Source organism: Lactuca virosa, chromosome 2, assembly GCF_052849685.1.
Source record: "Lactuca virosa cultivar CGN04683 chromosome 2, Lactuca_virosa_CGN04683_v6, whole genome shotgun sequence".
NCBI classification, from domain to species: Eukaryota; Viridiplantae; Streptophyta; class Magnoliopsida; order Asterales; family Asteraceae; genus Lactuca; species Lactuca virosa.
This window is the reverse complement of record NC_136427.1, coordinates 213509633-213527959: the sequence shown is the minus strand read 5'-3', so window position 1 is coordinate 213527959 and position 18327 is coordinate 213509633. Positions and strand designations below refer to the sequence as shown.

The 18327-nt window shown below is 35.2% G+C and overlaps 2 protein-coding genes across 2 annotated transcripts; both read right to left on the bottom strand.

Annotated features, from left to right (window-relative positions):
* Window positions 1–1840: 1840 nt before the first annotated feature.
* Window positions 1841–4458, bottom strand: LOC145158202 (uncharacterized). Its single transcript, XM_079077131.1, has 5 exons — window positions 3965–4458; window positions 3338–3513; window positions 3201–3274; window positions 2801–3013; window positions 1841–2566 (listed from the first exon to the last, which is right to left on the bottom strand). The coding sequence occupies exons 1-5, from the start codon at window positions 4456–4458 to the stop codon at window positions 1841–1843; spliced, it is 1683 nt and encodes a 560-aa protein (XP_078933257.1).
* Window positions 4459–8350: 3892 nt separating this feature from the next.
* LPPEPSILON2 (Phosphatidic acid phosphatase (PAP2) family protein) lies at window positions 8351–9947 on the bottom strand. Its single transcript, XM_079076025.1, has 4 exons — window positions 9637–9947; window positions 9199–9424; window positions 8965–9038; window positions 8351–8681 (listed from the first exon to the last, which is right to left on the bottom strand). The coding sequence occupies exons 1-4, from the start codon at window positions 9790–9792 to the stop codon at window positions 8514–8516; spliced, it is 624 nt and encodes a 207-aa protein (XP_078932151.1). The 5' UTR covers window positions 9793–9947; the 3' UTR covers window positions 8351–8513.
* Window positions 9948–18327: the final 8380 nt, after the last annotated feature.

Here is an 18327-nt window from a genome sequence, read left to right as displayed (position 1 = left end):
ACTTGTGCCAAGTTTTAGTTTGAAAACTATTATTTATTTAACACCTCCCCTCAAACTAAAAAAGGCAAAAAAACTCAATTAACAGTTTGAAAAGGATAAAACATTCTCAGTTTTTTAGAAAACGGAAAAGATAAACTTTTAGTAAAAATATCTGCAATATTTTTATCAGGTTCAATTTTAACAAGATTAACAATTTTAAATTTTTTTTTTCCCTAATAAAGTGAACATCAACCTCAAAATGCTTAGTTCTCTCATGAAAAACAGGATTCCGAGCCAATTTTATAGCTAAGTCATTATCACAAAAAATGTCAGAAGGATTGAAAATTTTAATTCCAAGATCAAATAACACTTTAGCAATCCAGATAAGTTCACAAGTTATAGAGCCTAAAGCTCTATATTCAGATTCAGTGGAGGACCTAGAAACAATATTTTGCTTTTTACTCCTCCATGAGATAAGTGAATTACCAAGGAAAATACAATAACCAGTTACAGATCTTCTAGAGGACAAGCATTTTGCCCAGTCAGCATCAACATAACCAGTAACAGAATAAGAATCTGATTTAATGATGCTAATACCTTTTCCTGGATTCAGTTTAAGATACCTTAAAAGTCTAATGGCAATATCCAGATGAGACTTTCTAAGACTATGCATAAACTGACTTAAAGTCTGCACGGTATAAGAAATGTCTGGCCTGGTAACAGTCAAATATATTAATTTTCCTATTAATTTTTGAAACTCAGTAATATTAGTTAACAAAACATCAGAACTATCAATACCATCTTTAAGAATTTTAGAACATGGATCTAGAGGAATTTTAACAGGTTTACAACCGAGAAGACCAAACTCATGAAGTAACTCAAGAGAGTACTTTCTCTGAGTAAGACAAACACCAGACTTTGTGTTAATAACCTCAATTCCAAGAAAATATTTTAATTTTCCCAAATCCTTTATTAAAAAAGAGATTTTAAAAAAGACTTAACATTTTCAATCTCAGTTATATTGTCTCCTGTAACAATCATATCATCAACATAAACCAAAAGAATGATAATGGATCCATTTTTAATACGAACAAATAAAGAAAAATCATTGATGCTTTGAGAAAAACCAAAATCAGCTAAGGAACTGCACAATTTTTCATTCCATTTACGAGGAGCTTGTTTTAAACCATATAAAGATCTTTTAAGTTTACAAACACGACTGTCCCCCTTTGTATGATAGCCTTGAGGTAATGTCATATAAACATCCTCATCCAGGCTACCATGCAAAAAAGCATTGTTAATGTCTAGTTGAAATAAATCCCAATTATTATTAATAGCTAAGGAAATCACAATTCTAACAGTAACCAATTTTGCTACAGGAGAAAAGGTCTCAAAATAGTCAAGACCTTCTCTCTGATTGTAGCCTTTGGCTACAAGTCTAGCCTTGTACCTATCAATTTCTCCATTTGATTTATATTTAATCTTATAAATCCACCTACAACCAATAGGTTTTCTATTTTTTGGTAGCTCAGTTATATCCCATGTGTTATTTCTGTACAAAGCCTCCATTTCTTCATTCATAGCTTTGATCCAGTTTGGATCATTACAAGCTTCATTATAAGTTTGAGGTTCAAGAGTTTTATTCAAGTTAGAGATAAAACATTTTGTTTCAGTATCAAGATTAGAATAATTAACAGATTTCTCAACTCCATATTTGTACTTCCCTTCTATAATGTAATCATTAAATCTAGTCGACATTTTGGGAGTTCTTAAAGGTCTAGATGAAGAAGAAACATGAATATTTTCCTCAGTCTGATCAGATGTACTGGGAACATCCTCACCAAACCAAGGCTCAGATGAATCATCTACCATAGTATGTACTAACATCAGTATTAGACTGAGGATCATCTGCACCATTGGTTTGATGGGTCACTCCCAAGTCATCTGAATTTGAGCTATTAATCACAGACTCAGAAAAGTTAGACTCATCACTGGAAAAGGGATCCAAAAAAGTGAATGAATGAGGACCATTTTGAGCAAAGGTTTTAGATGAAGTAGGAGAAGACTTCATCTTAAAAGGAAACACATTTTCATAAAATTTCACATCCCTGGAAAAGAAGACAAGACTAGTATCAAGACTCAAAAGTTTATAACCCTTTTTCTCATTAGAATAACCAATTAAAACACATTTTTCAGACCTAGGAGAAAACTTATCAATAATGTTTAACTTTGTTGCAAAACACAGACATCCAAACACTCTCAAATTATCAAATTTTGGAGATTGATTGTATATCTTCTCAAAAGGAGATAAACCATTTAGAACAGAAGTAGGAATACGATTTATCAAAAAAACTGCAGTCATAACAGCATCTCCCCAAATTTTAACAGGTAATCCAGATTCAAAAAGCAAAGACCTAGATATGTTTAATATATGTCTGTGTTTTCTCTCCACAACACCATTCTGTTGTGGAGTGTAAACACAAGATGTCTGATGCAAAATCCCTTTTGAATTAAACAAATCTTTTATTTTATAATTTATAAATTCAGTTCCATTGTCAGATCTAACAACTTTTACTTTAACTGAAAACTGATTTTCAACAAGATTTAAAAAATTTTGAATACAAGAAAAAACTTCTTCTTTGGACTTTAAAAGATAAACCCATGTGCCTCTAGTAAAATCATTAACAATAGTTAAAAAAGACCTAAAGTTCCCAACCTATAAGGACCCCAAACATCAAAATGAACTAGATCACCGAGTTTTTTTTGAGGAATGAAGACTTTTAGAAAAAGGTTCTCTAGTTTGCTTGGCTTTATGACAAACTTCACAAGGGGGCAAAGTATTGTTACTAAAATTTAATTTTCCTTTTAAAGCAGTAAGAGCTTGATCAGATGGATGACCAAGTCTGCTATGCCAAGTTAGCTTAGACACAAAACACTTAACAAAACTAGAATTGCAGGAAGACTTGCCTGAAGGAGTACTATTGAGATAATAAGGTCCCCCTCCCTCATTACCAGTCTCCATGGACTGTGAGTCCTGCACCATACATTTATATTTATCAAAAAGAACCTTACATTTACTATCCTTACATAACTTGTGAACAGACAACAAATTAACATTGAATTCAGGGACCACAAAGACATCAAACAAAGTAAGTTTATTTTATAAGTTCAAATTTCCAATTTTAAAGGATTTTAGCAGTAGATCCATTGGGATGATCCACTCTGAGATTAAGGTTTGACACATTAACAAGATCATTTAAATTTGATTCTGAGGAGGTCATATGTTGATTAGCTCCTGAATCCACAACCCATTTATCGGATTTAAAGGAATTTGTAAAAAAAGAATTGCATGAAGTACCTGCCATATTAGCACTGGCAGTTACTTCATCCATGGATTGTTTATCACCAATAAGCTGAAGTAGCTTGGTGAATTGTTCTTGAGTGAGTGATCTAAAATCAGAAACATTAACACTAGAAGAACAAGTATCAGTGTTAGGAGAAACAACATTGTTCCCAGAGAAGGATCTTTCAGAACTATTTTGATTAGAAAAAATATTGTTGTTATGGTTATTAGAAAACCTATTACCACTATTTCTGGGTTTAAAATCTTTGGGATAGCCCAAAAGCTTGTAACATTTTTCTATAGTATGACCTTTTATGCCACAATGTTTACATTGAAGTCCTTGATTAGGACCTCTGTTCCTTTTATTATCATTGAGTTTACTATTAAAAACAACAGTTGTTTGAGATTTGCTGTTATTGGAAGTATTGGACATAGAACCATTTTTCTGAAAAGATTCTTCTCTCAAAATAATTGCAAAAGCATTTCTAACATTTGGAAGAAGATCTAGTTAAAAGAATATGACTTTTGACTTGATTGTAACAATCATCAAGACCACTTAGAAACTGCATGAGTTTCATAAGTTTAGAGTGATTAATCAGTGGGGTAGAGGCAGCACAAACACATTCAGTTAAGTTTGTTAACCCATCAAATTCCTTCCATAAGGAATCAAGTTTGTTATAGTAGTCTGAAACAGACAATCCACTTTGAGTTAGTGAGTTAATTTTTTGATGAATATTGAAAATAACAGATCCATCACATTTAAAATAAGTTTCATTCAATTCATTCCAAATTTCAATAGCCTTTTCAGAGCCTACATGTCCTGCATAAATGGTCTCTGAAATAGATCCAAGTAACCAAGAACACACGACATCATTGGCTCTTTCCCACTTAAGAGACTTAATGGGATCATTTTCAATTTTCTTAACAGTTCCATCAACAAATCCAAGTTTATTTTTGGCTTTTAAAGCCCTAGTCATAGCACTTTTCCAAACTCTAAAGTTTTCAGTTCCAAGTAATTTGAAAGAGATAATAGTTCCAGTAACTGTATCAGTAGGATGAATATACAACGAATCATCAACATCTGGTGTTTCAGTGGACTTCGTCCCTGATCCACCAAGAGTCTCACCAGCAGTCATGAATAACAATCAAGAACCAATAAAAGAGAACACTCACAAAAAATAGAGAAACTGAGTTGCAGAATTAGAAAATTTAGCCAAAGAAATGGTGAACTAAGATCTGTAACACAACCTCAAGGTAAAACAACAAGCAACAGAGAGAGCGTAAGTAGACACGCAAACAAAGATCATAACACAGACTACCAGGAACAAGCCTGAACAGACAGAAAAGAGAAAGAAGACATACAGTGAGAGATTTTAGTCTTCGACAAACCGCAATGAAGAATCAACAAAAAACTTAGAGACACGTACCATCAAATTACACGATAGATCTCTCAGGTTAATATCAGAATTTCTTGGTTCAGTTCTCTAAACGAGTTTATCAGATAAGAATGATTATGTTCTCTTCAGAGTTATTTCAGATAACCGAAGCAACGAGCCTGCAAAGGAAACACAAACTCGCAGTAACCGAGATCTAAAAAACCAAATAAAGAACAAAAAACTTAAACCCTAGATCAACACCAAAGGTGTTAGAGCTACAAGATTTCGATCAGAATCTTAGATCAACACAACAGATGTTGATAACAGACTAAGATTCAAAGAATAGATGGTTAAAAGAAAAAAGGAACAAAACCCTAACCTTTAAATCATCATCGATTAAAGCGGAGAACACCGACGATCGATTAACAGTTCAGACGGAAATTTTCTCGTGTTAATAGACAATTTCGGCTTTATGTGATGTACCCATGGATGGAAGAAAATTTACTTGTGTTAATAGACAATCTGCGGAAATGAGTAAGTTAGATCGGGTTTTGCTTGAAAGAAATCTTTGATACATTTACAAATTTAACAACTACATAATTAACTACCTAACTAGGGTGTGGTTGGATCATAATCACATTATTTCAAAAAAAATAATATTTGGATTATGGACCCACGCCTTTTCATTTGTTCAAATTCACTGATGACTTTCGAGGGATTTGAACATGTCGTGACTTCCATTTGAGCCAAGTATTGGGGTTTATAGTGGTGTGGTGATAATAAATTCATTGTTTTCAGAAACAAGCTCAAAGAGCTAAAACACCAACTTAGAAGTTGGCAATTGAGTATAATGACTCAAAAGGATGGCGTGAAAAAGGACTTAATTAAAAATTAGGTGACATTGATAAATTGTTCGATGTGTGGTTCATTGCATTGAGAACTTGTGGGTTACATGGTGATGTTGACTTTGGGTGGTGGGCTGCCACTAATATTTCTTATGAAACCCTGAATTTCCCTTCGACTTATATTACTTTTGGGCAATGTTTTAAAAACCAGTTTGAACAGGCCGGTTGAACCGGTTGGACCGGGAACCGGGGGAAGGAACGGTTCAACTATCACCAGTTTTACATTGACTTCTAAACCGGATTGAACCGGCCGGTTTTTAGAAAAACCCGGTTGAACCGGTTAAACCGAATAAAAACACATGAAAAAGAACCATTTACATAATAAATTTTGGTCATTTTTTTTTCAAATCTATTTAGTTTTCTCTAAATAAAAAATATGGTAAATGTTATAAAGTCTTTTGATGTGTTTGTATTCATCTAAAACTATATTTCGTTTAAGTATTATACTTTATTTTATTTTTGACGTATATGGATTGATGTAAAACACTAAAACTTATGGTTATGTGTTATTTTAATGTATTTGGATTCATTTACAACTTATTTTTATGTGTATTTTTAAATGTTTGAAATTATAAACATCAAATTCATTATTTATATATTTATGTATGTGTAGGAAAATAGGAAAAAACATGAAAAATATAGAAACCGGTTCACCCGACGGTCGAACCGGGAACCGGTAACCATACCGGTTCAACTAAAAAACCGGTTTTTAAAACATTGCTTTTGGGATTTTGTATTCGGCAAAGATTTTAAGTACTAGAATACTGAATTTTAAACAAGCACTAGACTTACTTTTTTTTAAGAAATTATATATTTATATAAATTATTTGATTTTGTTATTCAAAGGTTATTATATTAGAATTATATATATCAGTGTTTTTGAGTATTTTTGAGCGGATATAATATATTTGGTTTCAATCAACTATTTATTATCAAAGACTTTCTAACCCAACAATATCAAATGTTACATTGTCATCTTAAGATCAATGGTTAAAGTTTTGTCCATGACATAGATATAATTATCGTAGATTAGATTTGTTGATAAAAAAATTTACTATTTATTAGGGTGGAAGGTATCCATCCTCTCAACCCACTTATGATATCAATTTTTTATTTTTATTATTTATTATTATTATTATTATTATTATTATTATTATTATTATTTTATCTCACTTCCAACTCTTCTATCAATATATGTAAACTCATCTTTTTCATCATCCAAACACACTTATTTTTTTTATTTTAAAATAAATACAAACTAAATAAATCATATAAAATTAATTAACTTAAATATTAAAGCCATACAAACCTAATTAAAAACATACAAACCTAATTTAATATAAGTATTAATGCATGATGTACAAGTAAACAAAGCGTGAAAGGTAGAAAGAGAGTCTAAAGAGAGAAAAATGAAGCAGATTACATAACTCGTTGAATTGTAAGGTACCATCTTGTGTTGATGATTTTAGTGTCACCATGTCATTTTATTTAATTGGAACTAACATGTGAGCTAAGAGACTTCATAATTTGTACTCTAATATATGTACGGGTATCTGTGGAGTGCACACATGTATATATGATCGAACTAAAGCCGGTTCGACAACAAGTCGGGGGTCCGGGGGCAGCGCCCCTAGCAGGGTCCAAGGGGCAGAACCCCTGACTGGGTCCCTAAATCGAATTCTTGAGGGTGATTACGGTAAAACTAACAAAATTCGTTAGTTTTAGAAACCCTAAATCCTCATTAAATTCCAGATTTCCAAGATTGCTTCCAAAGCAACCCATGACGGCCAACCCTAAGAGGCAAACGATAATCTCGTTTATTATATATAAACGACTCTTCTCTTTGAGAAGACACAAAAAAAACCATTAGCTCTCTTTTTCTTCAAACGAACATAGAATTCTTCTAGCAATTTTGTTTACGATTTCTATGCCTAGATTCGTAAGTGTCCTATTAGATTATCCTAAGCTGAATTTCTTGCTACCCAGACAAAAGGTAGATATATAAATTCGGAAAGTGTTTACACGATCCAATGGGTATCCAGATCTCCAACATAAACCCTATTTCCTCCCAACACCGTGGTCGTAACTGTGTTCATGGAAGTACCGACGGTACCTGCTCATTTTTCTTCAACCTGCAACCCATATAGTCCACCCTTATTTGTATAATGTTTTTTTTATAAGACATTTTTGTAATTAATCCCATCCAATTAGTAATATTTTATATTACTGTATTTATTATATTTTTTTTAAGCAATAGCTTTTATTAAACTAGCCAAAAGCTAGAAAGATCACCCCATTACATAATTAAAATTAATAGCTTGAAAAAGATTATAAAACCATCCTACCTCTCGGTTTTTTTACTCTACTACTCTCTTTGTTAGCCCAAAAAAATGATTGGGTAACAATTTTATCTAGCAAGTCATTCTCCTAATTATATTTAATTTTCAAATTTTCATTATTTTTGTGATTAATGAATTTATTTGGCCGAGTATTATATTATATTATATTTTACTTTAATCTCCAATACGAAATGTTGATTGGTAATGGTTACAATATATTAAAAAAAATATTATATACGAAATGTACTTAAAATTCTAAAATTAGACGAGGAGTTTTATATAACATCTCAAATAGACGGGGATAGATAACTTATTTCAGAAAAAATAAAAAAAACTTTTGAAACTTTTGGACTGAGGAAGGATTATAATAACAAGTTTTTGTTAAATAAAATTAGTGGAAAAATAATATGGAAAAAATAACATGTCATTGATAGGTTAGCCATTGTGGATTCTCTTGATACAAAATTTCTATCTTTGTTGTATCTTATAACAATACGTTAGCTATTTTGGATGCTAAACATTCTATCTTTACAATAACAACAACAATAATATTAATAGTAACAACAACATTTTAGCTAATAAATACGCATCTTCTTAATTCATGTATTACATACGACAATGCATTTAGGACCATAATATCGCATGTGGAAAACCATACGATAGAGAATATAGAGCCCACAATTGCCCCCACGACCACTTGGCTGGTAGTGTGATAACGTAATAGAACACGTAGCCATGTCTGCATACAAAAATGATACAACATAAGCACAACGAAGGAATATGTGCTAAACTTTTAGCATTTGAAAGACGTCATCAATTTATTATAGACTGTGTATAGCTGACATAAAGCTGTTATGACAAAATATTCATCATAACAACTTTATACATCAATGCTCGGCCTATAACGTTTGAAAAAATGGAAAACAAAGCTGTAGTCACATTCTTGGATAATTCAGTGTAAACCCAAAATTCAAAATGTAACTTATTGGCCATGTCATAGATGAAGGGGCTTGTATACTTACAAAATATACACCAACTGCTATAATGAGCCCACTGAGAATAGCTGAATATCCGTTGAATCCCACCCATCCAACGACTGTGTCAACGAGAATAAAAAAAAAGATATAAGACATTGCAAGATCAAAATTTAGAATTTTTTAAATCATGAACAAAATCTAAAGCTGTTCGCATTGTTCATGAGGGAAATAATGTGATGAATTTTAAAGAGGAAAAGTATGGAAAAAAGGGTTAATTACTTGAAAGAATCATGAATATGGTGGCAAACGAAATGGATTGAGCATGTGAAGATGGCATTCCAGGGCCACAACACACTTCAGAAACAGGTCGTTCTTGATTTATAATCTTCTTCAGAGTGAATGATAAAACGACGTTTAAAACAGAACCTAGAACAGCCCATAGTGCTTGATTATCATCTCTCAAGAGAATGAATCCGCCAAAGCTTACAAGAATACACCACTTACTCTGCAATCAACCAAAAAAACTTCAATCAATTCATCCAATTTGTCAAAATGCATCTGATAAACTCAATACGGAAATTGTTCGCCAAAAGTTTTTATAACAGCTCATGTAGCGTGCAAATCGAAGTGTTGTTTGTTTTCTGTAATAAAAAATAACAATAATGCGACTATGCGAGCATGATTTGTTTTAATAAATGTTGAAATAGGAAAACCTACCACTCGATTAAGAGCAATGTGGAGCACACCAACTGTTCGATGAAAGGAAATGCCATTACTATCGATCAAAGCTTCCTGTTCAAAAGATGTACTGTTACATTCAGCACCACCATCACCGATCGCATCCTGATTCTCAATCGACTCAACTACCATCATCTTCTTCAGTTTGTAATAAGGGTTATGTTAGATTTGGGTACTGAGTTCAAAAATGGTGGTGAATTTATTGAAGGGTGAGAGGATGTCTGCTCACTGTTGTCTACCGGTTGTGATTGAGCGAGCAAGTGAATTTATAAGGCCACCCTCTGTTTCTCTGAACCACCCAAAAACCAGAAACCAAAAACATTCCAATTTTGTCGATATTACTTATTTTTGTAATATATTTATTAAAAATTTATTATTTATGGGTTAAAAATTATTATAAGATATCAATAATATTATTATGATCCGCATGTTATTAGGATTTGGTCTTCTTAATAATTGTTTTAATCATATTAAATAATAGTTACATGAATTTGTTAAATCATATATAACATTTTTTTAAGATAAACTGATACGATATTATTTTTTAACCATCAAATTTCAATGATTAGTCTGAATTATTTGAATAGTACTTAAGTTCTGTACTGTTCCATTAAAAATTTGGTAAACAGACCATGAAAGAATTTTTACCCTTTAATTATTAGTGTGAAGTGATTAAAAAGATATTCTTTATTCCTTGATTATTGTTTTAGATGGATATTATATATCCCCACGTAAATGTTCTAGTAGTATCGAGACCGTTAGTGTATCACTTTGATCAGACATAGTCTATCTTGGAGTTTACCCTTCCTCCACATCATATTGGACTTTATAAGAACTAGCTTATTAACAAATGGATAGTGGTATAAAATTTATTGGAAATATGTCTTTAATCTAAGTGATTGAGGGTTTAAGTCTCTTGATGGAAAAAAAAATAGATTTAGATTAGGATTAAAGGGTGTGTGAGTTAGCCATTCTAAAAAACTACTAGTTTATTAGTTAGTGAGGTCCTCACGAGCTTATACCAAATATCCTTGCCACTTGACAATAATCTTTGTATAAGTCTAGTCGGTTACATACTCTCCTATGGCTAACCATAGACAACTCAATGCCCATTGTTTTATCTACTTAAGCTCTTATGGTGGCACACATGGTTAAAAATAAGAGCAAATACAACAGAATGACATTGGTTAGTGGTCAAACACAAGTTTCATCTTTCATTGCCATATACCGGCGTCACCACCCTCATTTCACTTTTCAATATGAAGAGTAGAGTCTGAAATGACATACAAGCCATTAACGTACAATGATCTCGATTCGCTAGCCAAAATATTGCCCTAAAAAGGTCATACATTTTAGCCACCACTTGACACGCATCACAAATTAGAAACCCCTAGAACAAGAAAACACCCACATGCACTCAGATGATAATCTAGATGCTCTACCACCCCCTCTTTGGGATTGTGTGACTAATCCAAACTATTACCGGAGCAATCCAGATATATTTCGACCGATGCAAAACATACATGACAAAATATCAAATACATGGTATGATAAACAAGTATAAAACCCAAAAAAATATATGGATAGCAAACTAAGATGGGGAAATATACAATAAAATATACTACGACTCCATCATTAATGAAATGTTGTACATCCACATAAAGAAACTCACGACTTATATATATATATATATATATATATATATATATATATATATATATATATATATATATATATATATATATATATATATATATATATATATATATATAGACAAAACTTCAAAAATGGTCCCTGTGGTTTTCAAAAATATCAAGTTTAGTCCCTAAGTTCAAAAAACCTCACAGATGGTCCCTGTGGTTTCAAAACTTTTAACAAATGGTCCTTTTCTCTAACTCCGTTAGCTTTTGGCCGTTAAGTGAAGGGTATTTTCGTCATTTCACAAAAGAGGGACCATTTATGAAGTTTTTTCTTATTTAAAAAAATATAATTATTTAATAAAGGGTCCCACCCTCTCTCTCTCTCTCTCTCTCTCTCTCTCAAAAGAACCCATCTTAAACTGGATCTTCACTTCGTCGATGAACTCAAATGCAAAAGGGAGATGGTGCGTCTTCTTCGTCTGATTGGGGAAGAACACGAATGGAAGCAATCAAAAATCGAGGGTACTATTGAGGTTCCAGCAGATCACAAGGTGGGACTGAGAAAGGGACCTCGGTCTTCATCTTCGTCTTCATTAGATCGAGAAGGCATCAGGCGATCGAAGGCAGTCAAAATGGTGGTCATGTGGCTGGCGATCGTGAGAAAGGGGGGAGGGGGCGTCGGTTGTACATGTCTGCTCCGACGGTTTCCTTCTTTCATTTTGCCTCATCGCCGGCCGTAACCCGACAGAAGGGAGACAGTAGCAACATTTGTCGGTCAAGGGAATGAGGGGGTGTTCGAGGCTGCTTTTGGTCGTCTAAGGGAGAGCTGACGGTGCTTTTCTCGTCACAGTTTCTCAGCAGTTTAAGCCTTCCTAGGAGGCTGTTTTCGGTGTCGATGGTACTTGAAAATACAACAAGCAGGTGGTGGGTGTTGAATTAACGAAACAAGGATGGAGATGGGGCTGGAACAGTCGAGAATCGGAGATGGAGAGGCCGACATCCTGTTTTTCCATCTTTCCTGAGCTGTGGCTTCAAGAGAGAGAGAGAGAGAGAGAGAGAGGGTGGGACCCTTTATTAAATAATTATATTTTTTTAAATAAAAAAAAACTTCATAAATGGTCCCTCTTTTGTGAAATGACGGAAATACCCTTCACTTAACGGCCAAAAGCTAACGGAGTTAGCGAAAAGGACCATTTGTTAAAAGTTTTGAAACCACAGGGACTATCTGTGAGGTTTTTTGAACTTAGGGACTAAACTTGATATTTTTGAAAACCATATATATATATATATATATATATATATATATATATATATATATATATATATATATATATATATATATATATATATATATATCAACACAAAACAAATATGGTGTTACAAATCGGTTATAAACTAAACAAAAGAAGAAATAATGAACTTGATTTTCCAAAGATCATCCAAAGAAGCAAAGGGATAAGACCTAGCCCTAAAATAACAACAAAGATCGGTTTAACCCGTCTGGGGAGCTAGGGATGAACTTTTTAATTGAAAAGCTAAACCGAAACCGGTTAGTGGTATTTTGTAACACCCTAATCCCGATGGTGTTTTTACATTCTTTAGTTGGGGTTTTATAGTTCAAAGGATAGTGGAAGGATGGGGTGAAGCAGAAAGCCATTTATCGCAATTGCTGAAATCTGAAAATCTGGATTTGTCAGAAGGGATGCGACGCACCCTTTAAAAGGCGTGACGCACTTCCGACCCATAGGATGATCATGCTTTTAGGGTTTTGGGGTATTTAAAGGCCATTAACCCTTAGGGTTTGTCATTTCTCAGCCTTCCTCAGTCCTACAACGTTCCTTGTAAGAAACCTTAGCCTTCTTGAGTATTATGAGCTTATCCTCTCTCCTTGAACCTCTTGGTGCTTGTTTTGGGTGTTTTGGTGAAGAAATCAAGAAATATGGTGCTTGGGAGTTTGGATCTTGAAGATCCTTGCCTTCTCCATACTTCTGGACATGGGTAAGTCATAAAGACCCATGCTTTATTGACTCTCATCTTTAGATATAGGACGTATTAGTGTTTTGGTCCATTTTATTGATGTTTTGATCCCTTCTTGGCTTGATCTATGGAGTTTGGAAAACTCCATGGTCTTTCAATCATTTGAGACTTCATATATGACCTTTTGAGTGGAGCTTTGGGTGATTGCATGCTCTCTTTTTCTTCTTGCATGAAGAAAGATGCATTCTTGGATTTTTAGAGACTTAAAGTTTATAGCTTGGTTGTTTGGACAATCCTAATGATTAAAGTTGGAAACTTTATCTATTAAGAAGCTATTAAGAATGAGATCTGAAAAGTTGGAGGCTTGACTTAATGGAATAAGTCAAAATCACTTTTGAGAAAGGGTTGGATGCCGTGCGTGAATTTTAGGCACGTCACACTTTTCTATTTATCTTGAAACGCGTCAGATTTTGAGCTGGATCCCGACTAATTTATCTTGTAGTGGGCGCGGGGTGCCTAGTGGAGAGCACGATGCGCTTGTTGACCAGAGAGTTAACTTTTTAACCAGTTTGATTTTTGGTCAACCTTTGATAGAACTGAGTATTTGTCTAAGGACTGGTCTTGGTTGTCATTAGGTGGCTTGTGTTAGCTGTTTCTGTGTTGGGGTTGCTGGCGAGCTTCTCCTATTTAGCTCAGGTGAGTTTTTATCGGATTACGGTGTCTAAGGTCTTAACTAAATGGTATAATGTTGAAGAATAAAAGTAAAGTCCTTTTTGGGTTGCCCTCATAACCAAGAAATGGCTTGGATTGATTATAAGAGAGAGATATATGATTTGTTAATATATTATATGATTAATATATTAAATAGAAATAGTAATAATTAATTAAGAATTAATCAAAATTACTTTAGAATTTATTGTAGGTTAATTATAATTAATTAAAGGTAAAAGGGCTGAGCTATAATTATTCAATAGTTAAACAATAAAGAGGTTGTAGAATGTAACGCACCAAAATTCAAAGAAATTTAAAATTTTTAAAATCAACCATTAATCAACATTGTTTACAAAAAGAGTCATTGTTTCAAAAGCATTATTTCAAATCAGAGTTTTCCCAAGACCTAGTGACATAGAACACGAAGCTGTGTACGATCACGCCTTTGCCTTCCCACGATCCTCAAAAATACCTGAAACGATAAACTAAAAACTGTAAGCCAAAGCTTAGTGAGTTTCCCCAAAGTACCAACACACACACACACACACACACACACACACATATATATATATATATATATATATATATATATATATATATATATATATATATATATATATATATAACAACATATACTAGGTCCACAAATAAAAGTTTGGATTATCCCTGAGCCCACAGTATGAGTCTGGCATGCCTATCGGGCCCTCAGCTCATATTTGGATTGCTCCTAAGGCTAAAATATAAGTCTGGCTTGCCCTCGAGGCCCACATCTTTTGTCTGGATTGCTCCCGGGTTTGTTGGCTACCGAACAAAGCAGTACAACCTCAACTCAACCATACTATGTCGACATAAGCATAACAGATAAACATATACCAGCTAACAGATAAACATGCAGATCTTAACAGACCACTACAACATAGCAACATCCTATATCAGGGTACATAATCTACTGGGCCGACATTGATGCCTTCGACCCCTATGTACAGTGAGGAAAACTCACCTCTCAGTCGGATGCAAGTTGCACAAATATCCGCTCTGAAAATCGATTGAACGATCACCTAACCAAAACCAAGGACCTAATCTCAATTAACAGTTCAAAATACCCAAAATACCCTTAGGTCCAACTTGGTCAAAACTCTAGTCAAAGGTCAATGTCAACGAGTCAACTCGGCTAACTATGTTGAGTACGCGGGGCGTACTCAACTCCTACACTGGGCGTACACAAGCCTTGTCTGGGATCGTGCGCTTGACCCCGTACACGCGACATACACTGGGTTAGGCGTGACGTACACGTCAAATTCCTTTTCCTTAATAAGAGCTTAATGTGTTAAGATCTCATGTTCCAAATGTAGATCCAAGTTCAAAATACCACTAAGATTCATAAGGTTTCCAACTTTATGACTTTGCATGCCCATTAAGTGCTTAATAACAACAAACTTAACTTATTAACACATAAAGACCTTCTAGAGCATGCATGGGGAAGAACTAAGCATCAAGATCTCATTTTTATGACTCAAGACCCCTCATTGGGTCTGAAAGGAGGATTATTTGGTTAAGAGAATTCCATGCTCAAGAATCACAAAGGCTGGGACCAAAAATGCCCTAAATGAAGAGATAACTGGATCCATAAGAAAAGATGATCAAGCTAGGAGCTTTTTACCTCCAAAAGGTTGTTAGTAAGGTGAGAATTCCAGATCCAAGCTTCTTCCAAGCTCCAATGTCCTTCTACTACCTTCTTCTTCTTCAAGAACACCAGCAAAACACACAAATGAGCCCAAAGATGCACTCTTCACACTTAGGGTTACCTAGAGGGACGATTTTTAGGTGGAGGTTGATGAGGGTGAAGGTATTAGGGGCCATAAGGAGATTATATACGGTGCAAACCCTCAAAACTAGGGTTTTGGTCTGAACAGCGTACGCGTGGCGTACCTGCTGAGTGTGCCCGACGTATGCATGCCAGACCCGGTCTTCTCATGCATGAGTACGCCATGCGTACACCCCGAGTACGCACGGTGTACAAACCAAAAATGTAAATCTTAAATATATTAGGGTTAAAAATGAACCTTTCTCGGAACGAGTGTTACATTTATCCCCCACTTGAATTAGACTTCGTCCTCGAAGTTCGATGCTGCTAATAACTCAGGATAATGCTCCCGCATCTCCGCCTCCGGCTCCCAGGTTCACTCGGAGCCTTTTTGATGCTGTCATTGAACCTTTACCAAAGGTATCTCCTTGTTGCGTAGGACCTTCATCTTTCTCTACTCCACCGCTACCGGCCTCTCAATATAATTCAGACGCTCATCGATCTGAATATCATCCAAAGGGACCACCACCTCATCGTCCAACACGCACTTCCGCAACTGCGAAACATGGAAAGTGCTATGGATCTGACTAAGTTCACTCGGTAAATCCAACCAGTAGGCCACCCTACCCACCCTGGCGATCACACGGAACAGACCAATATACCAGGGACCCAATTTCCCCATGTTCCTGAAGCATATTACACCCTTCCAGGGTGATACCTTCGGTAGTATCATATCGCCGAACTGAAATTCTAACTCTGATTGACGTCGTTCGACATAGCTCTTTTGCCGAATCTGAGCCGTCTGCAATCTCTGCCTGATCTGCTGGATGAGCTATGTAGTATGGAGGACTACCTCATTCCTCCCTATGACAATGTGACCAACCTCCCCCAACAAACTAGGGTACGACATCTCCGACCATACAGAAGCTCGAAGGGCGGTGCACCAATCCTGGGGTGATAACTGTTGTTGTAGGAGAACTATACGAGAGATAAGTAGGAATCCTAACTCCCATCAAAATCTATGAAACAAGCCTGCAACATATCCTCAGTTTTCTGGATGGTCCGCTCACTCTGCCTGTCAGTCTGCAGATGATAAGCAATGCTGAAATGCCGCCTCGTGGCCAGTTCCTCGTGGAACTTTCGCCATAATCGTGAAGTGAACCTAACATCTCGATCTGATTTAATGTAAACTGGAACCCCATGACAAGCAAAAATCTCGCGAACATACACATCGGCAAATTTCTCGGCCAATGAGCTCTCCTAGATAGCCAAAAAGTGGGCACTCTTGGTCAATCGATCCACGATGACCCTAATAGCATCAAAACCCGTGGTAGTCCTCGGTAGCTTGGTGATAAAATCCATGGTGATCTGTTCTCACTTCCACATGGGAACTTCCAAATGCAGCCTCTAATGCTCGAACTTGACCATCCTACAGGTCAAGCACCTCTCAACGTACCAAACTATCTCCCTCTTCATAAACGGCAACCAGTAACGGTACATATTTGTAGCTCCTGGTTGTATCGAAAAGAGAAACTTATGTGCCTCCTCCAAAACTATCTGTATGAACCCACCAGAAATCGGAATCCAAACCCGACCACAACGGGTCAACAATCCCTGACTATCGGTGACAAATTTTGAGAACAAAAGATCTGATGCGCAGGGACAAGGTTTGAAAACTCAAACCTTGAGTTAATGCTTAAGATCAATGTCTGCTTACTAAGGAATGTTCCAGTCAAGTCTGGCAAGACCAGTCAAGTCCGAGTTAATGCATTCAATAAAGTATTCAAGATATTAATGAAGAGATAAGATAATGATCAAAGTAAAGATAATAAATGAGGAACAAGAAGAATGTTTGAGAGAATAACTTGAAAGGTGAAGTAAACTAGAATATTGCTATATTTGTTTGAACAATCCATCACTTGATTTATGATATAAAGCTCCTTTAAATAGGAGAACATATTACATCGTACTGACCAAATACAAACATAGGACTGGATAATAGAGTTGTTTCTGACACTCTGATTATCTAGGTTTGGCAAAAGAGACTAAGTCCTATGTCATGTTAAATCAAGCTAAATGACAAATACAATTAATTCTGACGGACAAAAGTACATCCGGACAACATCATTCAAAACATGAACTCCGGAACATAGACTTTGTTCCAGACACCAATTGCACTTCGAAGCACTGAATGACTCCGGAACCTCTTCTGACTTCTGAACTCCTTCTGACTTCGGAACTGGCTTACCACGGAACATACAAGGAGAGAGATTGTTAGAGGTTCACTTTCAGGTTCCAAAAATCTCCCCTAAGTGAACTTAGCAATCTGGTAAGTTCAGCTTGAATCTTCCTTGATGAAAAAATATGCAGTGTACAACCATTCTCTAACTGCAATGTACCATTGAAGCTGGCTTACAAACTTAGCCTTCACATGCTCTGGAGCTTCGGACTTGGATGCTCGACTGATAAACTTCTGAAGAGCCTTAGTGGGAACCAGGTGCTTATCTTGGACTCGGAAGAAGTATTTCTGATTTGTTT